The 25,127-nt window shown below is 37.9% G+C and overlaps 1 protein-coding gene and 1 long non-coding RNA gene across 2 annotated transcripts in view; one reads left to right on the top strand and one right to left on the bottom strand.

The window, feature by feature from the left end:
• Positions 1–830: 830 nt before the first annotated feature.
• On the bottom strand, positions 831–7,283 carry LOC135198976 (adhesion G protein-coupled receptor E2-like). Its single transcript, XM_064226897.1, has 7 exons — positions 7,126–7,283; positions 6,126–6,153; positions 5,346–5,480; positions 4,389–4,499; positions 2,970–3,080; positions 2,261–2,434; positions 831–1,066 (listed from the first exon to the last, which is right to left on the bottom strand). Exons 1-7 carry the CDS (start codon positions 7,186–7,188, stop codon positions 897–899), a joined length of 792 nt encoding a protein of 263 aa, XP_064082967.1. The 5' UTR covers positions 7,189–7,283; the 3' UTR covers positions 831–896.
• A 105-nt stretch (positions 7,284–7,388) lies between these two features.
• Positions 7,389–25,127, top strand: part of LOC135198994 (uncharacterized) — a 50,094-nt gene continuing 32,355 nt past the window's right edge. The window contains exon 1 of the long non-coding RNA XR_010310900.1: positions 7,389–7,571. This is a non-coding gene — a long non-coding RNA (uncharacterized LOC135198994). The remainder of the gene's footprint in view (positions 7,572–25,127) is intronic.

Here is a 25,127-nt window from a genome sequence, read left to right as displayed (position 1 = left end):
GGGTTAAGTGCATTCATGATTCATCATTTTCCTGTCTAAACAAAATATTTTGCAACATTTTATGCAAAGACATGCACAAATTTTCCATATGTAAACCGGCTTTGTTAACGGCGACTATTCACAAGTTCTCCCATCGGGTTTTATATGTGGTTTATATGAAGTAGTACTGGATTTGCAATTTCTACTCTAAATTTTTGGGCCAAAACTATCTATATAGGAGAGATTGTAAACAAATGAAGCATATCTGGTGCATGCGCAGTACTACGCTGATGAGCAAAAGCGAACATGACAGACGACGCTCTCACCTAATTTAACTTTGTCAAGTGTTTTGCGCAGAATAAGGTTTCTTTCTTGCTTATTACATTGTATGTGTATTCTTTGTGATCCCCTTGCAGGCCATTACAGTACAGACATGTAAGAAACCATTCTCACGTCTTTATCCATCCTGATGGCAGTTCTCATTAGTTGGTGGAGGTGAAGACCTAATTAATTTCATATCGTTAAACCACCACACATCAGAGGGCAACTAACCCCTCATTTACCCAGAACCTCCTTCCACCCGTCTCGAATTCACATATGTCTGCCTCGGGATAGTACGCACCGGTAAGGTCTCTCCTCTCTCTCCTCTCATTCTCTCTCTCTCTCTCGCTCTCTCTCTCTCTCTCTCTCTCTCTATATATATATATATATATATATATATATATATATATTAATATATATATATATATATATATAAAGTTTATGGTATTTTGAAAAACACGTGTGACGTAAACCCAAGAGAAAAAATGAAGATATTCATATCTTTAAAATGGGGAAATTAAAACTCTAAAGCAATGCAATCAAACTTTAATAGCCTACTCAGCAGTAGGTTTGATTCATATTTATAATATGATCCTTCAAAGCCAATTGGGTATTACAGAGCAGAAGGCTGTACTCAGTCTCGTCATACAGTCGGTGCCCGAAAGTGTGTAGGAAGTAGGTCCAGATGTTGACGTAGAAATGGCAGGTGACGACGAACAGGCCGATGAATTCCATTCAGGTAGAGTTACCTCTACCCACGCTTTCACTGGAAATGAAATATTTTAATGACGAATTACTGGTGACTTATCAATCCATTCTTGTTCAATATATTCTGTAGCAAGCATAGTATGTGGTCTTAAATTTGCCAAACGAAGAACAACAACGGTCTTAGGAGAACTTAATATTCTTGGTAAAATGTTCAGTCCCCTGGCTTTGTATTGAATCAAAAATTTCTAAATTACATCCGTATTTGCATCTTCTTTTAACAACGTTTCTCACATTTGAAATATGTCTAGTAAACTAAAAGGATCAAAGAAAGGAATTTGAGGGTGAAATGGATTCAGGCTTAGCTCATGCACTGCAGCAGAAGACTAATTCTAGAGATACGGAAATGCAGGATTTTTTGTTATTTACTTTTGGGGGCAGGGTGCTTTGAATATCACTCATTTTTGTCCATGATATATTAAATATCGAAAGCCGGATGTGCCAGCTGTACGAAAGAGTTCACGAACAATTTTCACGACTACACTATAGCTTCGATGATTTGCATGCAGTTTTTTTTTTATCTCCTCATGTTGTGAGGCTTTGATATGCACAAAGCTACAGCGGAACGGTTCCTGCAGGGTGACAATCTTGATGGCCTACAAAAGATATGATCGGGACAGGAAATATCTGCAGAATATCAGAACTCTTCATGGACGCCGATGGCCATGTTATGCACTAGTCTCAGTCTCGTTGTAGATGAACTCTAAGATCACAGGACCTAACTACAGAGGTTTACCGTTTCAGCAACAGGGACACTTTTCAGTCCACATTATTAACTCGTTGATAATGATAATTTCCCACTTTGGTAACGCCTGCCAGTACTAAGCTTACATCCAAATGAAGAAATTAAGAAATTCGGATGTCTCTCTCTCTCTCTCTCTCTCTCTCTCTCTCTCTCTCTATATCTATATATATATATATATGTATATATTATATCTATATATATATAATATATACCTATATAATAATTATATATATATCTTAATATATATTAGTATATATATATATATATATACATACATGTATATATATACATAAATACACACACACACACACACACACACACACACACACACCACACACATATATATATATATATATATATATATATATATATATATATATATATACATATAGCCATGCAGTAAGTCTCGTCACAAGAGTGAAAAATAAAACAGACTTGAATGTTACGTACGTGGTAAGTTTCCAAAAAGTTTCGTGTCATTCAGCATTGCAGTATTATTGATTTCCAACAAACTTCCGTATTCAAAAGCGCATCTCATTCTAGCATCTTCTTGGGTCATTGGTCCGTAAATCTTCGTAACGCAACCATATGCAGGATAATAACTGGTGTAGAGAGGACATCTTTCTGCAAAGTCGATGAACATCAAAGTTATTCTTGTCCTTAAGGAAAAGCGAATGGCATATGAATAGCAAAAGTTAGCGATCTTGCACCTAGTACTCCCTCGACTGCGGTGAACTGTAGGAGGTCAAGATCTAAACCCAAAATGAAAAAATCTTTTCCATAATTTACTGAAACTTGAAATCGTCTTTTTATAATTTTTTTTAATGAATCTTGAAGGAAAGCTGACCAAAAGTCTACAAAATAAACACATCATGCATACAGTCATCGACAGTAAGATCCTAATTGCATCTTTTCTGTTTATGCAAGCAAAGCTGCACACAAATATTGAACGCAATTGTGGAAGGTGCATGCAAAATATCACCCTTTCCCAACGCATTCATATCTACATTGGTTGCAGATATTCAGTTTCCGTTAAACAACATTTGAGATGCCAACTGTCATTATACATAAACTTACTCTATCTAGTTTTTGCTGCATATGAACAAGAAAAAAAGCTCCTTCACTCGACAGAACTGATCTCAAAGGAGCAATTACTTACTGATGCATATCGCTTGCTCGCCACTTCTACAGCTGCACTCAAAAGACCCTGGAGTGTTTGTGCATCTTTGACCGGGAAGACAAGCAGACGGCTGCGAACACTCGTCTATATCTGGAAATCAAAATACAATTAAAAAATACCCTGGAGTTTTGTGAAGTTTTGTGAGTTTTATGAAAAAGGTACACGAAATATTTGTATATACTCAGTAGACAGACAAGCCCCCACAGAGCTCATGATAGAACAGGTGGAGCTAGAGCAAGGAGCCGCTGAGGATATGTAGGACAATAATGTGATTGTTGGGTAGAAATGGTAGTTTTCACGATGAAAATGAAGAGAGTGTGAACTTGAAAGTATGTGATTTAGTGCAAAGGTGGCTTAAGACAAACATATAACATTTCTTTAAGTTCACTAATAATATTGATAGACTGATTAGAAAAGTCAAGAGAGGACCGGCACCGTCGGTGCTGGTTTTCCAGGTAAAAGATAACGTGGATGAAGTGAGGCAGACTTAATATTGCTGCGGAGACGATGTCAGTTGGTGAAGAGTCTGCGTGTTCTTTTTGCGGGAGAAAACTGAAAATGTCTTTCAGTAAGAGTAGCCTTTGAAGACAAGTAGAACCTTATGCTATGGAGCATTATACTACAATGTCATGGATGTTGATGGGGTGAACGCGGTTCTTCAGGGGAGATATTTAAGAGTAAACGCAACCGGTCGAGATAGAAAGACGGAAGAAGGGATTTGTTACAGAGTAGAAGGGACAGTTCAGACCCCAGGAGCTATTATGGGATGCAGGTTAGCTCAGGTATTTTGATCACGTCAAAGACAGTCGACATCAGTCGCTGAGAATTTGTCTCAATCCTAATTTTGAAGGGAAGTAGTAGAAGGAAAGTCGTCTTTGTTTCTGAAGGAAGAGCTGTAAAAGGTTCGAGTGAAATTGTAAACACAAGTAGTACTACAGTACACTGGTAATGCAGGCATTTAAAGCAGGTGACGCAAGGGAAATTGCCTGCAGTTAAATGATGAATGTAGCGATGATGTCCTTTTTTCAGTGGAGGCACTTCAGGTTGATTTGTTTTGGAATCTCGCTTCAAAATGGCTATGGTCATCAATGCTGACAACCAGGAGAACGCAACGCGGCCACAAATTGAAATGAGGCACCAGAAACCCCCATGGGAATGCAAAGTGATGCGTACGCACACCCTGATCATATCAGTACTAAAGGAAAACCCATGTAAACAAACTGAAAACTTGCATAGAACTGTACTACTAATCGTTCTCCTATGATATTGACCACTGCCTAGTTGGAAGAGTAACGTAGTTAATTCTCAGGAGACCTCACTTGAGTAAAAGAATCTCAGAATAACAGAAAATATGTTGTACTACAATCGAGAAGTGAGAAATGAGGCTGTAGTTCTTACCTTCACAAGTACCATTCACTTTTTTGTATCCCTCCGCGCAGGTGCACTCGTAACCTCGGAGAGTATTGACACAAGTCGAATTGGCGGGACAAGTAGCATTGGAACAGCTGTCTGAGGAAATGGGAAAAGATAAGAAATTTTAGGCGTGTAGTACGAGACAGATAGCCAGCTAGATGGGTAGACAGACAGAGCACGAACACATCTGTAATCACTGGTGGTGTGGTTCATTACCACCTTACGTATTTTATATGCAGCACTTGTCACCTGATAAGTGATCAAGATGAATAAGTACATAAGCCATAAGGGATTTTATGGCCTGTGAAACTTCGCATAAGCCAGTAAATAATAAAGATAGCTTTTTAAAATTCGTTTACTTTTCGAAGTCTCCATATTTTCCCCCAATACTTGAAATTAATGTCAGCGAATAATTTGGAAAAAGGCAGTTAAAAGAAGACGAAGTTTCCCTTCGGTTAGGAGACAGTGTCATGTTTAGTTGTTGCAGTTTACCTTGAGAAGTTACAAAACCTTGTCTTTCTATGAACTCTAGATCACGAACGAGATCAGAGGAACACAGACCTGCATCTGCTTCTTCCTCCACACCCTTGATTGAAATTACAGTATGCATCATGGTATTCTGCAAGGTTAATGATTTTAAAATCATATGTAAATGGTTAATCTTATCAAACAAGGAAAGGTATTTATCTCCAGTTTTAAAGAATTAAAAATAAGTATGTTAAACCACTTATTCTGGTTGACGGATACAGTGCCTTGGATGCTTTCTGAGGAAAAGGAAGTTATACATATTCTTATAATATAGATACTTATCTGAATCGGGAGTGTTAATCCCTTTCAGTCGTGATGGAATTTTCACCAACATTAGAAAGCAGTTGACTGTCGAAAATAGGGTTTGCATTTCCTATCCGAAATTCTACACGAGACAACAGCAGTCATTCTTACCTCCTATGCAGCAAGCGCAGTGGTCGCTGGTGCACAGCGAGGGGAAGAGGAGTCCTTTGGAGCATGCTGTTGGATCAGAGTCTCGGACGCAGAAGCCTTTGTAATCAGCGCATTCTTTTCTGGGCTTGCAGCTAGCTGTTTGGGGTGAGGGTTTGAAAATCAGTCCTAGACACTTCTCTCTATACAAACACGACTCCAGAAATACACCCACACGTTTTTACTTCCGTATGTTTAAATCGGATATATGTATGGAAAATCAAATATAATTCAATATTCATATCAAAAGAATCCGTTGCATCTTAAATATATAAACTTGCGAGCATGGCAATCTCAATAATAGTGATACAACCACTTCTTTTAAACTTGAGAGTTCCTCTGATCTGTTGTGAGTGCATAAGACATTGTTCATTTTCCTCTCGTTCTTCTTATAATTATTGTACCGAAATTGATAACGCTTTATTTTCCTTTGCAATTCCAGGTTTCACTGACCTACAGCGCAAGATAAAACTCTGAAACGGATGTGCAACGGAAAAGCTGGTCTAAATATTATCTCAAATGTACAGGACAGTAAATCTAAACTTTCTGAAATTCTGTTGTTTCGAATAATGGGAATTGCAACTGAAAAATACTCATGAACTATTTAGTCTGGCACAGACGTTACCTCAGACGGAGTTCCTTCAAGATAGTACAAAGTATGTTGGAGGTGAGAATAATATCTGTCCTAAAATATGCTGTGAAGCAAACTAAGAAAATCCTCAAAGAAGAAGCGCTTGCACTCACCTGCGGTGTTTATTCCATCTTCACTTTGCTGTAAAATGAAGAACAATTGAATTAAAAATTTGATTGTCGATAAGAATGGCTACGTTTCGCATTAAACTATAGTAATTGTGCTTTAGAAAAATTACTGGAATTACAAAGTATTCATACCTGGAATAATTGTTATCAAAACATGTTAAAAGCGGTGGTAGCACATCTCGTATCTTTAGGGCCATAGGCTATTGCTGGCACTTATTTCTAACAGGTAAAGGAATACCAGACAGGTATTGTGACTGGGAATACTTGGAAAAACAAGGTTCTGCTGAATGTGAGCAACAGATCTGAGTGGCTTCCTTATTGAAGGTTACTACTGAAATCAAGTACTAAAGGTGATGAAGAATATAATTTATAAATCACATCTGACTGACAGTAACGTCTCTGGTCTTCGTGCAGCAGAAAAAATCGTGAAGTGAGGATCCCTTGACAACATTCCAATGAAGTTGGAAACAAGCAAGACCATACAGACGTCGTAAGAGAGTTAAGAAGATATTTGTTAATATCAAGATACGTTTAAAGGCCCAAAATGAAGCTGACAAAGCAGTTAAATTGTATTCTGTATAACTTTTCTGAGGTCTAAATAAAAATGGAGAATTGACCCAGCATTGACCTTCAGTGAAATATTTGATGAGCTCCCTCTTACGACCTGAAATTTATTGATACAGTTTGCCTGGAGGGGAATAAATCAAGAGTTGATATATAATAAGCCTAGGAATATTGTTTTTTTTTTAAAGTCCCATATGACTTCGCTTTGGTTTTCTTTATTTCCTGTGACGGAAATATAGACCTGCATTAATATATTTTCTTGATTGTGGAACAATGGTGGTATTTATTGCACTACATACAGTCTACGTTTGTTAAAAGAAATAGACGTGAGAATTGGGTGGCACTATAGTTTTGTGTGTGGAATATATGGGCTGGGGTAAAAAAGTTAGTGTTCCATTGCGTAGTGGAGAAGAAAACTTACGGCAGAGTTGTTTGCTGCAAAGGCAATGCAACCGATGAAAAGGAGAGACAAGATTGTCTTCATGGTTCCCTGCAAATGGAGTCACAGAAGTGTAATCAGCAAGAAAGCTTTTGCTCAAAAGGATGTGTTCCTACCAGTGGCTTGAAAAATAGTGCCGAAGCCTCGCTTTATATACTAGTTTAAGTCTAGTTACCGTAACCCAACCGCATCGCAATGAGTAACGTGTGCGCATGCGCTCATTGTGAAACACTTGCGCAGGTGTTTCAGTATACGCCGCGCTACTGCAAGGTTAGGAAGTCGTTGGCGAAGGCTTAAGGCCAAAAAAGTCCGTGGTTTTTATCGAAAATTAGTATTTCTTTCAGTGTGGAATTTCAAACTGCACCATAGATCTACCTAAAACGCAATCGGTTGAAAAGGCCGTGTTCCCCTACTACAGTGCCGTTTCAGTGAGTAATTTAATGATTAGTTTGACTAAGTATTTCTGGCTAATGGATCTTTCGAGACATTGCAGTTTAGACGATTCCATGCATTAAATTTTGAGAGCCAAATACCCACATCATTACCAACCACCATGAGACTTAAGCTATTAGTCTTTTTGAGTACTAGGCCTAACTTTCAACCGTTTGAGACGTGAGTCTTTCAGTTTTGTTTTTTTTCATTATAGCTAGTGTGTTTCCTTATATTCATCTTTGTTGTGAAATAAGCGATATCTTTTAAACAACATTAATACGTTTGAGAGGAAACTCGTTAAATGACCGCAAAGGACAGTGACGTATTACCCAATAGGCCGACATAGGCTAAGACCATGGACCCCCAAATCTTTAGGGTGGGTAAGGGGCGTGCAATCGAACCAGCCATAATATTAAAAACTATAACTATGAAAAGAATGGTACGCGAGGAACTAGAGGTCAAATTTATGAAAATTGTCCATGTATTGGTTTGCAAATAGTTTCAAAATGCTCTTCGAATTGCGCATATTTCAAAAACCCAACCCGATTCAAAGTGATTATTTCCAGGGCGCCCTGTGGCCATAAAATTAAAAAAAAGCTTCCAGTGTGTGAAGCAAGGGCACCCTGGACGCAAGTTCATTTACCTTCATCAGTACATGGCACCCTGAACACAAGAAGCATTTGTAGGATGAACGCAATTCGGGTTTCTCATATTCGGTACAGGGCGCCCTGGAAATAACCTCGGCCTATTCGATTTGGCTTGCTTCGTTCCCCAGACAGGGCCCCTCTGTATCCTCAGCCAAAAGGTCCGAAAGGTCTTAATCTGGCACCGGTACTTGCAAAGGAAGACCGAAATACATGAGTTGTTTGTCCCCTATTATCATCATATCATTTACCGGGGGACTGACATAGATATTATATATCTTGGTTTACGCTTTCATATCCACCTATTCGCTATTCAAATGCGTTCACACTTAAGTCCCAGTTACCAGTTGTTAACTTTTTCTTTTTTCTTTTTTATTCATTAAGAAAAATGTGAACTGTTACAGCTTATTCACGATCATTATGGCTTTTCTCTTAAAGATTCTGTTATAATCGCTCCGTCACCTCTCAGGAAACACTACTACCAATAATATACAATAATGATAATAAAAATAACAATATTAACAACCACAGATTACTGGAAATTTGGAAAATTAACGGTAGGCTTAAAATCATTCACTCTACCGTTTTGAAACCTTGAGATATAAAATAGCACGTGTTGCATGATCAATAAAAGAAAAAATTCTGATGGGTGACTGGGCGGATTTTCATGTCATTTCGTTGCTGTAGGACTATTTTGACAAAAAATCGTCTTTTACTGAAAGCAAATAAAAACTTTGCAAATTCTCAATCAACGTCATGTCGGTATCTCAGGAGACAGTAGTTTCCAGCTGAGATTTTTACTGGGCAAGAATTCTGTATGAATTTCGTTCCGAGAACAAACGAGATCTCGAAGCCAGTTTCATACTACGGTGCATCATTTACAGTTCCCTGACGTTACGCTTATCTTTCATATTACGGTCTTTCATTTACAGTTTCTTTATGCTTGGCCTATCTTTCATATTACGGCGTTTCATTTACTGTTATGCTAGGCCTTTTTTTCGTACTTGTTACGGTGTTTCATTCTAGGCCTATCTTTCATATTACAATGTTTCATTTACAGTTTCCCGTTTCTCTCATGTTACCGTGTTTCATTTACTGTTTCCTGATGCCTAGGCCTTTCATAACTTCTCGTATAGTATATTGGGATTATATCATTCTGAAAAGAATTGCCCTTCAATCTTTCATTTCACGTTGAGTAATACCATTTAATATGAGTCGAAAAAATATAATGAATCAGCATCAACCATCCCATTTATGTGATCTTGCAGTATACATGCACGGTTACATTTATGCACGAAAACACGTATACAAACTCAAACAGAAGCATATACACACACACACACATATATATATATATATATATATATATATATATATATATATATATATATATATATGAAAGGACGATGGTGACGAAGCACTTATCGCCAATATTTCCCCTTGGGTGTAGATCAGTCCTGAGGTGTGAAATTGCAAATCAAGAGAAACATGTAGCTTAGTATTTGTGAAATATAAAAAATGTTCAGGGCATTATGAGGTACATGTGTACATGCATAAATATACATGTGTACATACATAAATATACATATGTATGTATGCATATATATACACTATGTATGTAGTGTATATTTAATCAAAGCTTGTGTAGAATATTTCTTATGGTTGCATTACTATCTATTTTTCTTGAAAGCGCGCACTTCCTTCAGTTGCAAGAAATGATGGAATATTTGGATTGACGAAATAAGACCATTCCATGCATTTTTTCATTCAGGCCTTTTACTTCGGTTGATCATGTGAGCTTTATGATCAATGATTATTCCTTCAGTGGAATTTAAATGACCCTTATCGACCACCAGACACTAACCAATAACTATCGAGACAGTTTCAACAATCAGAGCTAAGGCAATGTTGAGATGGGTGATGAAACAAGGCGTGATCCGATCTCCAGCTTACTCAGGGCGCGTGCTAGAATCCACGGTCAAATAAAGCGTTGTTTTACCGACGAAAATTAAAATAAATATGCTATACTTTATTAGAAATAATTTTTTTGTACTGTTTTGCATGCACATTATTTATTTTTTACATTTTTCATCTAATAAATAAGTCATAAATAACCTGTCCTAGAATTCCTGTATCTTTAACTCAACTCTAAACACCTTTTCCACACATTTGTAGGCCTTCCTGCCTCCACAACAGCAACAAAGTAGTTTGTACTAGGCTTACTCGCCGAGTAAACGAAACGTGACAAAGTCATTAATAATTCAGAGCCCCATCGGCAAACTGTTGAACGGGGACTTGGGGCTATAATATTCCGTTTCTCGAATGCTAGATACTGTTGTTTCCTTGTTCCTCGTTGGATGAGTGGGCTTCGTGCTCGCCTACCGATTCGGTAGTCCGAAGTTCGATTCTTCGTTCTGTCAGTCAGCGTGGAATCAGAGGAATTTATTTCTGGTGACTATAAATTCATTTCTCGATGTAATGTGTTTTATATCATAATTTGTTATATAGTTTACTGATCTTCGTAGTCTTCTTATGTTTTAAATGGAAATATGCCTGGACAACAATATTATTTGTTGATACAATTTGCAGCTAGAGTAATTTGAAATCAGATGCTTAAAAGTATGATGGAAGCAAATGAATAATGAACAGAACTGATATTTTTTACTTAAATTTTATTCATATTTCCTAAGATTCCCAAACCTGTTTCACACAATGTTAAATGAAATAATATGATAATAATAATAATAATAAATAATAATAATAATAATAATAATAATAAAATAATAATAATAATAATAATAATAATAATAATAATAATAAGCGATGACAATTGGCAATGGCTACAGAGGGGAGAGCTAAAGAAGGAAACTGAAGGAATGATAACAGCGGCACAAGATCAGGCCCTAAGAACCAGATATGTTCAAAGTACGATAGACGGAAATAACATCTCTCCCATATGTAGGAAGTGCAATACGAAAAATGAAACCATAAACCACATAGCAAGTGAATGCCCGGAACTTGCACAGAACCAGTACAAAAAGAGGCATGATTCAGTGGCAAAAGCCCTCCACTGGAGCCTGTGCAAGAAACATCAGCTACCTTGCAGTAATAAGTGGTGCGAGCACCAACCTGAAGGAGTGATAGAAAACGATCAGGCAAAGATCCTCTGGGACTATGGTATCAGAACGGATAGGGTGATACGTGCAAACAGACCCGACGTGACGTTGATTGACAAAGTCAAGAAGAAACTATCACTCATTGATGTCGCAATACCATGGGACACCAGAGTTGAAGAGAAAGAGAGGGAAAAAAAAATGGAAATAAGTATCAAGATCTGAAAATAGAAATAAGAAGGATATGGATATGCCAGTGGTAATCGTACCCATAATCATAGGAGCACTAGGCACGATCCCAAGATCCCTGAAAAGGAATCTAGAAAAACTAGAGGCTGAAGTAGCTCCAGGACTCATGCAGAAGAGTGTGATCCTAGAAACGGCACACATAGTAAGAAAAGTGATGGACTCCTAAGGAGGCAGGATGCAACCCGAAACCCCACACTATAAATACCACCCAGTCGAATTGGAGGACTGTGATAGAGCAAAAAAAAAAAAAAAAAAAAAAATAATAATAATAATGATTAAACAATCCTCACAGTAGCACGAGTCTTCAAATGGAGAAACAAATCCACAGTTATGTAAATGTACATATATTTAAATTTAAAACTTTAAGGATAGCTTTCGGGAATCTGTTCGGTTCCCCTTGAGATTGATGAGGGGAACCGAACAGATTTCCGAAAGCTATCCTTAAAGTTTTAAATTTAAATATATATACATTTACATAAATGTGGATTTGTTTCTCCAATAATAATGATAATAATAAAGGTTCATATTAAATACAATATTCAGCTTCGTGTGATGGTGGGCTGACGTCGGTTACAAAATAAACATTTTATTTAAGAACATCATTTACCCAGTGTTCAGGAGCCACAGAATTCAAGGTGTTTCAAGTCAGCTGTTTTCGAATCATTACGATTAGCCACTGATTGTTTTACTTCCCTCACATCAGCCTGATACGATTTTGATGACTTTGGACTGTGATCGTCCCCACCCGCTAGCTCATTATATCTAACTTTGTACCACTGTCGGTGGCTTATCAACCCCAACCAATGATAACGAGCATTGTCTATAACTATAGAAGACCCGGCCTTCGTTTGAAACCATTCCTCAGATACAGCTTGGATCATTTGGTGATTCTAATGACCATAGTTTTACGCTTGTTAGTACCTGTACTTGGGACGACTCCTTCCTTAGTCCCTAAGGGCAAAATAATAAGTTGACCACCTTTACCAGTCGGTGAATTCAATTCGTATAGCCTTTGCAGTCTCTCCATCTGCCCAACGTTACTAGTTTTTGTTTACCCTTGTTTTTTTAAGGTAAGCAATTGAAAGGAAAACGATTCCATCTTCCAATTTCAGTCCTTGGTTTATCGCATTACCTCTCTCTGTTAAGGAATTTTTTTACTGACTGTGGCAGTTTGTATAACTTATTTGAATGTCAGTTTACATCTAGTGACACTCGTAATGCCTCTCACTCGCAAGGTAACCTTTTGCAGTGTTATAATTGACTCATGGAAATTCAAAATAGTTCGTTGTAACTTTCACAAAAGTTGTGGAAGGAAATTACTGCTTTTGGTAATTTTTTTTCTCCTCGTAGGAGGTTGTATCTAAGTGTACCCCACTAATCTCTTCTTTTGATTCCCTGAAACACTTTATGCGATTCTTTTTTTCATTCGTCGTACTGTGGACTATATTGTGAATGAGTGAACAGCCAACAGTGAAAGGGACGGAAAAAGAAACAGCTTAAAAGTTCAAGTGGAAAAACCATGTCATGAATGGAAAGACGCGCTGATGTATAGTTGTAACTAATCTTAGTTGTAACTCTCATTCCATAAGATATTTTCTTAGCTAGATCAAAACAGGTAAATTTCATTTGCCTTGAAATTATTGTAATAACCGACATCGTAGGTCTTTGTTCTGGACTGATTCGAGTTATGCACATAAAATTTATGGACAGAACTTACCCTTTAAAGACTAGTGAACTTTGAATCTATATTTTGCTCCTGTTTTAAGACTAAAATTATCGTCCACACATCTTACCCAAAAATCAATGTCTGAGAAGATGCCCACTTCAAAAGAGTCTATGTATACATTAATTAGGTCATACGGAGGATAAAGAATAGCCCAAAAAATGTTCCCTTAAAAGTTAAATGCGTGTCAGCAGTGTGCAAACTTACTAAATCTGCAATAACAACAGGAGTTAGAAGTTGAAGCAAATTTTGTGAAGTGACCTCGTAAACAGCTTCAATATCTTTTATAGGTACACAAGTAAACTAGCTTCTCGAGTCAAAGCGAACCACTAAATCATCTGACTGGACGTTACGAAAAAGTGTAGTGAATTTCAGCGTGAGATTTGGAATTAGATCCCACAAGTAGCTGAAGAGAATATACTAAAAATTTTGATGATTTATGCGAAACGGTTCCCAACAGCACCTAAGCAGGACGAAGGGGTTTTCCATCTTTGGATTTTTACCCTACCATACAGGTAGGGCATGGTAAGAGCCTCTGACCATTGATCCTATTAATGATATCCTGAATCGGTCTTATCCATGGATAGTATTATACTTTCTCTGTCAGCTTAATTGACATTAATATCTGGGTCGATCTTAATTGGCGCAATGGCCTCGTTTAAAAGTCCTGGAAAGTAATAAAAGTCGACACAGCAGAGGTATAAACCATAGCCATTACCACGAGCTAAAATTAACGTCTTTGATCCATTTTCGCAAGAACAAAATTTTCTTTTAATTTATAAAACTTTATACAGACTTGCATAGTGTCAGGTTTCCTGGTGGAGTTCTTGAGTTTGAATCCCAGTCTGAAGACATGTTTCGTCACTTCCTTAAAAACTCCAATGAAAATCTCGTATTAGGCGTTGGTATTTTTTTTATTTAGCAAATGATTATGACCAGATATTGCTTCTCGGAGGCAACATATGTAATATGTTGTCACTCTAACGGTATAACTTCGTAGAAATTCCCCATGCTCCTTTTCTGATTCAACGAAAGTTTCGGCATTCTCTTCAGCACACTGTCGATGTGGTTGTTGCTATAATTTCATTTTCCATATCAGCAAAGCGACTTATTTATTTGTCGTTATTATTATGGTCATAAAAAACGAGGAAGAGAAGACTATGTTTTGCAGTTTCCTACTTGAACTGAAGCCTCGCCATTTCTCTTTGTCGAAGACAGTGGGTCTCTTATGACGATACGAATCGAGGCAAGTCAGAATTCTCGGCGACATGTTATGGTATATAAAAGTGGATGTTTGTATGTTTCTGTTTGTAACTTTGTGTGCTATGGAAATCCGAGCCGCTTGACCCATCTAGACAAAATTTGGCACGTGGCCATCATTTGACCCAACTTAGATAATAGGGAAGGTTTCAAACCCTTATCTCCTTCCCTTCCCCCCACCCCCTTCTCTTTCCCTGAAACAGGGCTGGTGCTCCCTGTAGACTTAGTGACTAATATAAATAAAGTTTTTGGGTTTATCATACTTCATTTCATGTGCTCGATACCACATAAATATATTATTGATAAATGCTTCTCTTTACTGTGATTAGTAATTCTGTATCAAGGTTGTATTTAGGTTTAGTGGAGGAGTGTGTTTAAGTTAGTAGGAGTGTATGTTTAGGTATGGGAGGGTGTGTTTGGCTTCAGTGGGACAGCACAGTAATACCACCTGGATATAAGGGACAGTACAACAGTACTAATAATAATAATAATAATAATAAATAATAATAAAATAATAATAATAATATGCTTTATTTCAGCTCGGGGCCATATACATTGAATATACAAAATACAGACAGTAACATACACAATCTAGATACATGAAACATGATAAAATAGAAATAGAAAATGAATAATCGGCACTCATCCACAAAATAGCTGAGGTAGCATAAAAGCTAGTAATCATCGTACTGGTAATAACAGTAATAATATTGGTGAGAAAAAAAAGATATGCATTGAGAGTAATAACAGTTAGTGCACATATTATATAACTTAAATTTCAACTAGAGACTAGGTGTTACAGTAGTCAGGTCCTTAGAGGGCTTAATACATAAATTAAATGTAAATAAAACTTTAACTTGATAGTAATCACAGTAATAATGAAAAATTAAAATATCGGCAACAAATGTAATAATGACAAAAACTGCAGATGACATCTTGCCAATACAGAGATTAAGTCCTTTAGGGGACAAAGGCCTCATTTTCCCATCTTTCCCACAATTTAGATTTTCTTCTTGCTTCACTCCTTAGGATGCTTTGTATGAGCGAGTTGCTGCTGTTTCTCACTCGGGTTACCAGACTGGACATTGTTCGCCTAACAATGATTTTTAAATTGTCCAGTTGGTTTTCAATGAACATCTGTGTGGCAGAGTGGTAGCGGGGAGTGTTTGTGAGGCGTCTCAGAATGTCATTGTGCACAACAGTGATGCGTCTCATGGTCTCTCGGGAATAGTTCGTCCAGAGGGAACACCCATAGATACTGTAGCAGTAGGAGCGGAATAGCAGCAGTTTCACGTCTCGGTGACAGAAGGCAAACCTCCTTGCAATCACGTCGCCAGCTGCACATAGTTTACGACGCCTCTGTTCAATGTCTGCCGTATCTTTTAGGTCGTCGTTGGTTTCGTTGTAGATTATATCAAATTCCTCTGCATATTGGCGGCAAGTGTCGATGAGTCGTTGGAGACCTTGCACTGATGGGGAAATCAGTCGGCGTAACAGAGGTTGTTTATAGTTGTTTCATTGACGGTGCATCCGATTGGGAGCGAGTTCAGTTTGACATTCAAGGCATCTGTGTACATATTAAACAGGTATGGAGAGAGAATGCCCCCTTGCCGAAGCCCGTTTAGAGAGCCGAAGGAGTAAGATAATACGTTACCCCTTTTGACACAGAATTGCTGTGTGGAGAACCAGCAATGTAAAATGCCAATTAGATACAGGGGTGTGCCCCTTTTACGCAGCTTCAGGAAGAGCTTCAGGTAGTTTACTCTGTCAAATGCTTTTCTCACATCAACAAAACAAAGGAAAACAGGAGAGGCTGATGATAGGTAGTAGTTCAGCAATTCTTTCAGTATGTAGATGCAGGTGTCGGTTGAGTGGTTTGCTTTAAACCCGAACTGGTTGTCAGTGGTGTGTAGAGAGGGGAGAAGTCTCACTAGAAGAACAGACTCAAGTATCTTCGATGCGATTGTTGTGATTGCAATCGGTCGGTAGTTGCCAGGGTCAGCTGCATCCTTTAGCTTGTTTTTGATTAATGGTATCTTGTGAACTAAGAGTAGGGAGTCTGGAAGAAACCGGTGAATTATGCACGCATTGAATAGGGCAGCTAGAATAATGTAAATTATCGGATGGCAGAGTTTGAAGGCCTCTGCAGGAAGACCATCACAGCCGGGCGATTTATTATTAGGTAGGCTGTTTAAGGCATCGCTGATGTTACCTGGCGTAATACGGTCTGCAAAATGAAATTGAATATTGTCAGTAAGGAGGTTATCTACATCCCTTCGGGAATCTTGATCATTTATGCAATTCAGGATATTGTTGAAGTGATCGCCCCACATACTTGCAATAGCTTCGTCTCCGACTGCTTTCCCTACTCTCTGCGATAGCTTTTTAGTTTGGGGGTTTAAAGACTGGATATCTTTCCAAAGACGAGGATAATCACCAGATTCTAAGTTTCTAGACATACCTGGATAAATGGGACAGCCACTACAGTAATACCTGGATAAAAGAGGCTCACAGTAATACCTGGCTAAAAGGGACAGTCATTACAGTAACACCTGAATAAGAGGGACAGCCAACAGAGTAATACCTGGACAAAAGGTAGCCAACACAGTAATTCTTGGATAAATGGGATAGTCAGCACAGCAGTAATACCACGTTAAAAGGGTAATATGTAGATAAAAGGAACAGTCAGCACAGTAATGCCTGAATAAATTGAGCAGGCAGAACAGTAATACCTGGATACAAGGTACAGTCACAGCAGTAATACCTTGATAAATGGGATAGTTACCACAGTAATCTCTGGATAGATGGGATAGTCAACACAGTAATATTTGGATAAAAGGACAATTACTACAGCAATTTCTGGATAAAAGGTGCAGTTACTGCAGTAATTTGTGGATAAATGGGACAGTCAGTATAGCAGTAGTTGGATAAAGAGGACAGTCAGAACAGTAATTCATGGATAAAAGGGACAGTCAGCACAACGAGGTGTAGGAAAATTTTTCTAAGTCCTTCAGAGTTTTCACAGGCAGTGCCGGGTTGGTCAGTTAGTAATAATAAACTTCAGTCTTCATGGCTACGAAGAAGTAACTATGTACCACGATTCCACATGAAGGAAAGTCTAAAGAGAAACAACAAAGTTGATAAAGCCTGACTGTTTCATTCTTCACTGGAACTTGACGAGGGCAGTTTGTTAGTAAGAGGGTTTCCCAAGGACAAACAAAACATTGTGACAGTTAAAATTCACTAAACGGCACCCAAAATGCATAAAACTAGGAAAACGAGTAGTTCAACTATGAGATTTGTCAGTGGACATACTGTACTTTCAAGCAACAATCAATGCCTTTGGAATGTTGCCCCTGAATGATGGACGCTGAAGCAGCTGTAGTTGAATGTATAAGTGCCGAAGGGGGTGATGATCACGCTCTTCTCGATAGCTTTCTTTGCTCTGGGACTTGGAAGTGTTCATTCACCAGGTCTATTTATGTGAAGATCTTTGCTCCGTTCATTTAGTTGGTTATGTCTGCAATATTTGGTGGTGGGTATCTGTCTGGTTTTGTTTTGATGTTTCGCCGTTGGTAGTCTCTGTATAGGCTCCATGTTCTATCAGACTTTGGTACCATGTGAATTAGTGATGCCCATGTGCTGCAGGTGTTTTGGCATTATCCTGCTTCTTCCATTTCTTTGAACACTTGCTTGGCATAGGCAAGCATTTCTGATGGTGGGGCAGCTGGTGTGATTGGGCATATCTGCTGTTTTTGTTGCCTCGTTGATTGTGTTGTGGCGCTACATCTGTTTGTTTGTTGAGGAGATGATGACAGCATTGTTCTCAGAATTAGCTGTTTTGCTGCTACGTCAACTAGTAGGTTGTGTGCTGCTAAAAAATCCGCCTCCAACAATTATATCGTCATGTCTGCCATAATGAAAAGTCCAAATGTAGTCTTTCTTGTTGAAAGATAATTTCATCTCCAGCCTTTCGTACATTGTGAGTGCTGCTCCACTACCGGTGAATACATATAGATTGGTGGGGAGCGGAGTTGAACCGTTCATTTGGACTGGCTGGTATGAATGATCTGCATGCTCTGGTGTCCACGAGGGACTCCATGTTGGGCCTCTCATTTATTATAAAGAAGCATGTGGGACCCCTTCATTCATACATGGAAGAACCACAGCAGTGAGCAGGCATGGCTTCTCTTATGAGGCAACCACTCTGCTTGCCGCTGACGTTGAAAACAGGCAGTGTTTGTCACACGTTCAGGCCTTTATTTCTGAATTTCCCTTGGAAAAAACCATATGCCCTCAGTAGGTTCGTCTTTTTCTGTTTGGTCGCCCCCTTGATAACTTGCTTGGGGAAGTTTCTTTTGTAAATGTGGGTAGCTGTTCCCTCTGGATCACTTTTGGATTTCATGTCAGTTGTCTGCTGGGTAGGACGTGGTGGTGGTGGTGCTGTTGGCTGTGTGGTATTCGGTGTTTTGTGGGCCCATGTGCACTTCATCGACCAGATTCAGGAATTCTTCTGTGGTCATGTGGAGGCTTTGGTCATGGCTTTTACTGTTTGGTGGGGTAGTTTGTAAGGGGTACCTCCTTCACAATGCCCAAGGATGACTCAGGTTGGCTGCCTGTGGTAGAAGCATGATGAGCCGCCATAGCTGCCCATAGAAGTGCGACGGTCACTTGTCTTCTATGGGTACCCTGCTGTGGTTGAAGAATTTCCTGGTTCTCTGGGCGGATGGCATGCTGAACAATGATTTCAGCTAGTCCTTCAGTAGTTTGTAGGTGACGAGGGCGTGTAGTTCCTCAAGTCATCCTGCTATTTGCTCTAAGACGTCGTGTTGTTTGGAAGATCGTTTCTGCCTTGTATTATTTTTCTTTTTAAGCCTACAAGAGTGAAGTACAACAAACAAACAAGCTTCCCAGCTGGAGAGGGAGCCTACAAATAACGAGCAAAGGAATATATAGCGAAGTGCTTTGCAGGCATAAGAGACATGAAAATTTCGTGTCTTTGCCTTAAACGTTACTGTGCAAAACCGTATAAATAGAAACGAGAATAACGTTTGAAAGGCAGTATATCCAAGTTGTTGATGGAAGAGGAATATTGATATGTCTCGATTATTATTATTTTGGTTAAATACGTTCCTCTTATCAGTGCACAAAAATGTTTGTTGCTGCTTAAATTTCAACTAGTCGTTTTTACGTTTATTTTTTTTTTTTTTTTATGAAATGAACGTTGAAAGAAAATTTCTCCACGGACAGTATTTTGCAATGAACTTAGAATTACTGATTAAAAAAGGGACAATGTAAATAATTTAATGCAAAGAAATTCCTACACTTACCTTCCATTGAGAATCGTTTCCTTGAAGTTCTTGATTCACGAGAATTATAGTAAGACTAGGATGTTGTATGCAAGAAACACAATATGGATCAAGAATGCACATCGTATAAGGAAGCGATAGTAACTTTTATCGGTATTACAACAATCCCTAGATTAAATCCTGAAATAGTTTTTCATAAAAAACCAAGCAACGTCCGGATTTTTATTTGAGGGAGTCTTGTACAACCTAACCGTGACTCGGTATGTCTGCTCAAGATAAGAGTTTTGTTCTGTTCAGTGCATAGAAATCATTCATAGTATCTTCTGGGAAGTGCACAACTTAACTAAGAATTGCAAGAATAAAACGACCTAAAACAGCCAAAGAAAATCCTCCTGTATTTTTCAGCGTTCCACGACAATTCATTTACAATTACTGGTGTTTCCTTTTCACTAACTACCCACACAAAATCCGAATGATAAAACATGACATTGCTTTTTTTATATTCTCTTAACACAAAGGGATTTCATGAATACCCCCACAGACTTGTCATGACTGAAGCGTACTTTGGCTCTCAGTACAGTCCGTAATCAAAATATTTGGTCCTAAAACTATTCGAAGCGTCCTGTCATTTACACGTTTCAGTAATTGCAGGTTTGTGGAGGTCATCATGAAATTTCTTTGTTTTAAGAGAATATAAAAAAGCAATGTCATGTTTCATAATTGCTATAATAGAACCTCACAGAAGAGGAGTCGCATGTTGCGGGTGGTTGGTCAAAAGGAAAGAACATTTAATTGAAATTAAATTATATATATTACATATATATTAATATAATTATATTATATATATATATAATATATATCATATATATATATATATTATATATATATATATATATATATATATATATATATATATATTTGAATGTTTAGCTTTCAGAGTTCATGGGTTCAACTTAAAACTAATATGATTTGACTACGAAAGAAATCATTTCTGGTAAAGTGAGCAACATAATTGTGGGTTTATCTCGAATATGCCCTTTTTAATGTAATTCAATAGTTCCTCATTTGCTTAAAGCGGATGGTTTTGTCACCCACTGTCCTAAGTCAAAAGAAACCCTACTTGGTGATATGTCTGACGGTAAGCATACAGTGTTGCTCGTGATAAATTATCAAAAGTATCGTGAATTTTTCAAAAAACTTAAGAATGTATCATCACTTTTTCAGAAAAGTATCAAAATAAGTATCACATCATCCTGCACAAACATAAGATAAATTTGCATAACTAAAATAATAAATACATACTTACATCAACGCAGCTTTGATCGTTCGTCTGGCAACGAACCACACAGTGACATGTCTATTTTGTTAAGAATATAAAAACATTTGTCTATAATTCTAGTATGTTATTATGAACTATAAAGTATGGGTTTAGTATGTTATTATGAACTACAGGTTGCCTGATATAATATAGCATTTATAGAATTTATATAGTTGGAAATAGAGGCATTAACTTGGCAACCTTGCATTATGGCAACCTGGCATGATTAAACATATGATCATCAATTTATATTAAATTCAACGAAATATTAATTTTATATCTAATTATCACCTTATGTTCATTATGTAATACACAAGCTGCTGCTGGATAGCCATTATTCATCTACCTTATGCAGGGATTGAGCTGATAGAATCATTGATTCACTTGGCTCCTATTCATAGCAATCGTTATCTCCTCCATTCCCTTTAGTCAACAAAATGCCATTTACTGATTCCGTATTCAATCTGTTCCGCACATCAGTTTTTACTAATTTCACCTGTGAGAATATTCTTTCCACAGCAGCAGAAGAGTGTGGGAGCACCATTAAATCTAGCATAAACCGAGAAATTTTAGGGAATATTTGTGTCCCATCGGTGCATTTCCTTTTCCTGACAGAGCAACAAAATTTAGTAGGATCATTTGATTGACTTAATTTCCCCTTGAAATGTTAATTGTCTCCTCTCATCATTATACTGATCATAATAAGCCTCGTCTACCAGCTGGGGAAATTTAGTGAGGAGAGGAATTACACTTTTGACAGAGACTTCTCTTGCTACCACTGGATCACGCGCATTTAGCAAAGGCAGTATCTCATTCATGCCGGAAAGTCTTTTACAAATTTGTCCTGCTAGTTCGATGTAAAAATTCAAGCATCTAACTCTGAACTCTGATAGCTCAGATTCCAATCCTTCCATCATATTCTTATCCTTCACATGCATTTCAACTTTACTTCCAAAATTCCAATCATGCTCAACCATAAAATTAGAAGGGTTATTGTATTTGATTGATAATTAGAGGGACGAAACTCCTACCGCATTACCCACAAACAACGGTTTTAGACACCATTTTTGTAAATGACGGTAACGAGATAAGACATATTTGAAAAGTCGCAATTTGGCTTTCTGTGATTTTGTACCAGTAGCCATAATTATATATTACTCACCTATGGATTTTTTTTTGTATATATTTTCTTTCGTAGTCTTGTTCTAATTGTGAAACGCTGATGATATATACAAACAGTAAATATGTCATCTCACTGTCACCACAGAACAGAGGGTTATGATTCTTATGCCAAAAGTTGGAAAGTACTTCAAGATGCCTTCCACAACATTCGAGTGGTAATGAGGAAAACCTAGAATGACTATAATCAAGATTTTCCTCGTCCCTCGAAGTGCAGCAAGAGCTTCGGCTCATATACAGGGTGATCAAAAAGTCAGTGTGCACCTAATGTTTTATGATACGACTCTTGAGTGGCAGCATAACCCTTATTTAAAATTTGAAATAAAATAAAATGTAATTTATTAATATGTATGATATTTTTTAATAAGGATCAAACGACGAAATAATAAAACAGATCTAAATTAAGGGTTATGCCGCCACTCAAGAGTCGTATCATAAAACGTAGGGACTTTTCGATCACCCTGTAGAAAAGTGTTGTTGCTTCTAATGAATTCACACTAGAAATTGTCACGGACTGGGACTCAAGGATGCAAGGAATCCTGAGGTCAGGAACTGAGCATCTGCTCTTGATTGCAGAAGTGAATCCCCTTCGTCACCATCTTGCTACCCAAGAGATCGGATGCCAGAATTATGACGGCAGCAGCAGAGTTTCCTGTGTTACAAAGCCCCTCAAACCTAGACCAGCGTAAATGTAGTCACGACTCTCGAACAGGCCCCTACCCAGAAACAAACACCAGTGTCAACTCATCCAGTGCGAGCGATGCAGTGCCAGTCAGGTTCATCCAGCTGCTAAACCTGATGCCCATCAATCTCCCTATAGCCATCCCTCGTAGGGGGTTAGTGCCGTCAGTGCACCTCATTCGGAACAATGTAGGCATTACTTAAGGTTCTTTGCAGCGTCTCTTCGGCCCCTAGCTGCATCTACTTTCATTCCTTTTACTGTACCTTTGTTCATATTCTCTTTCTTCCATCTTACTGTCCACCCTCTCCTAACAATTGTTTCATAGTGCAACTGCGAGGTTTTCGCCCTGTAACACCTTTCAAACCTTTTACTGTCAATTTCCGTTTCAGCGTTGAATGGCCTTAGTTGCCCCAGTGCTTGGCATAATGCCAAAAAACTATATAAATCAAATCAAACCTATAGCCATCTTTAGGTGAAGGGGGAGGAAGGTAGTCAGTCTCTTGACCTTAGACTTCTCAGGTACATGGTCTCATTGAACATTTGTCCCTCTCATGGTCCTAACTCTTGTCACTGAGCATGAAGAGGTGTGATCGCTAATACCCAGTCTGTCATCAGCTTCAAATGTGTCATCAGTACCAACTCCCAGGAGGAAGATATGCTTGTTTGTGTATCTTCAAGACTGTTGACATTGGCAGTGAGATGTCGCGCCATTTGCATAAAAATACCCTAAACCTTTTTTTGAATATGTCACGTCACCACTGTGCGGTCAAATCTCATTCGATATCCAAAGTTATCACATATATCTCGGTGTTTATTTTGTAGGGGATTGATATACCTGGTTGATGTTATTTCAGTATTCATTTATTGTCTGCACCGCATCCGATAGGTTTCTGGAATGATCAAAGGCTCTCGATGCGCAATAAGAAACATGAATGGCAATAAATTATATGTCGCAGGGAAGAGTCAATCAGCTTCCCTCTTTAAACTGTGCAAAATTTTAATTGATCTCACATTGAGTCTAGTCAGAATTATTGCGCTGAAAGTTACACGATCTGTTGGCTACGTCAAATCGTCGTTTTTCAATTTGAATGTGTCTGGGATTATTACTTTTATTACTTGCTTATTTATTTATGTATTTATTTATTTATATTTTGCTTTTTGTACCAAACAGTATAGTGCATCAAACAAGCAAGCAAACTTCCTAGCTGGAGAAATAAGCCGAAAACAACGATTGGAGGACTATATAGCGAAGTGCTTTGAGGGCAGAATTCAGAACATGAAAATTTCTTATTTCTTTTCTTGAAGCTCTTCCGTGCTAAAACGTATAAATAGCTATAGAGAGAACAACACTTGGAAGGCGATATATTCTGGTTTGAAATGGTATAGAAACATTGATATATCTCGATTCTGTTAGTTTTGGTTAAATATCTTCCTCATGTCAGTGCACAAAAATGTTTGTTGTTGCTTAATGTCAACTAGTCATTTTTGTTTTGTTTTTATTCTAAGCAACCTACAATATATAACAACTGTTTGATAAGTCAAAACTAAATGATGAACCATGAAAGAAAATAGTTTCGTGAACAACACTCACAATGAACTGAGAATTAATCAAAAAGGGGAACATGCAAATAATTTAATTCTAGGAAATTCAACTCTCGACTTACTTTCCATTATCGATTATCTGTCTTGCGTTGCTACTTCGCGAAAATTATAGCAAGACTAAGATGTGGTACGCCAGAAAAATAATACGAAAAAATAATGGACGTCCCTTCAATGAAGCAATAACCCCAGTGAGTAATATACGTATAATGATCGATAATAGCTCTTATTAGTAAAGTACAGCAATCCCTAGATTGAATCCTGAAAAAGTTTTTCATCAAAAGTCGATCAACTTCTGAATTTTTATTTGAAGGAGTCTTGTACATCTTAAGCAAGGTACGAGTTTCCTTCTCATCAGTGCACAGAAATCATTTGTAGTATCATCAGGGAAGTGCACAGCTTGCCTAAGAATTGGAAGAATAAAGCGACGCCTACAGCGCAGACAAAGGAAAAATTCAGTATTTTTCAGATTTACC

This window comes from Macrobrachium nipponense, chromosome 23, assembly GCF_015104395.2.
Source record: "Macrobrachium nipponense isolate FS-2020 chromosome 23, ASM1510439v2, whole genome shotgun sequence".
In the NCBI taxonomy this organism is placed as follows: Eukaryota; Metazoa; Arthropoda; class Malacostraca; order Decapoda; family Palaemonidae; genus Macrobrachium; species Macrobrachium nipponense.
This window is presented reverse-complemented; position numbering and strand designations above follow the sequence as displayed.

Bases quoted from the DNA above. Each gene is read 5' to 3' on its own strand.
- LOC135198976 (XM_064226897.1), bottom strand. From the start codon at position 7,188: ATGAAGACAATCTTGTCTCTCCTTTTCATCGGTTGCATTGCCTTTGCA. The intron at 5,481-6,125 runs GTGAGTGCAAGC...CACCCCAAACAG, and splicing joins AGATGGAATAAACACCGCAG to CTAGCTGCAAGCCCAGAAAA. The intron at 3,081-4,388 runs GTAAGAACTACA...TTTGATTTCCAG, and splicing joins AGTGAATGGTACTTGTGAAG to ATATAGACGAGTGTTCGCAG.